At 38.0% G+C, this 757-nt stretch overlaps 1 protein-coding gene across 1 annotated transcript; it reads left to right on the plus strand.

The window, feature by feature from the left end:
• Positions 1 to 230: 230 nt before the first annotated feature.
• Positions 231 to 395, plus strand: SARC_17802 (hypothetical protein; the record flags this gene model as incomplete). Its single annotated transcript, XM_014288111.1, has 1 exon — positions 231 to 395. A coding segment is annotated over one exon (165 nt), but the record flags the coding sequence as incomplete, so codon positions are not given.
• Between the last annotated feature and the right edge of the window lie 362 nt (positions 396 to 757).

Raw genomic sequence — 757 nt, forward strand, 5'->3', positions numbered from 1 at the left:
ATATATATATATATATATATATATATATATATATATATGTATATATATATCTATATTAATATATATATATATATGTGTGTGTGTGTCTGTGTGTCTTTGTATGTGTGTATGAAAACATAGGCAAATACCTAACTTATGTGTCTTTGCTCATTAGCGCCTGCACTGGCCCTCTCATCCCCACTCTCTGCACTCAGGAACACGCTCTCACAGCTGATGAGGCGGCGGGATTGATGGCTAAGCTCAAACAAGCACTGTACAGTACCACACACACACCTACGGACAACGGCACACCCACGGCATACGACTCAGAGATGCCGCTCGAGTGCTGCATCTGCATGCGAGACTTCGATGGAGACTCTGTGGCCCACATCATCAGAGGCTGCGGACATGTGTTTGTAAGTCATGTGGGTGTGGGAGTGTTGCTTTGGATGATTGCGCGTGTTCTGTGTATAGTGCGGGTGTGTACGTGTGTGAGCTACATGTTATAATGTTTGAGTGTGTTATTGTACGTTGTTTGAGCGTAAGGTGGGTGTAGCCGTCAACGGACTACGTTACTAAGCTGGATATGTTTCTGCTCATCATTTTGTTTGTATAGTGAATTTGAACGCATTACACTTAACTATACGCGAACGCCTGATTGTAGACATTGATCAAATTGAAAGCGTTTAATATATATATATATATATATATATATATGTATATATATATTTATATATATATATATATAATATATTATAGTACATATTATAATATCATA

Source organism: Sphaeroforma arctica, assembly GCF_001186125.1.
Source record: "Sphaeroforma arctica JP610 unplaced genomic scaffold supercont1.12163, whole genome shotgun sequence".
NCBI lineage: Eukaryota > Ichthyosporea > Ichthyophonida > Sphaeroforma > Sphaeroforma arctica.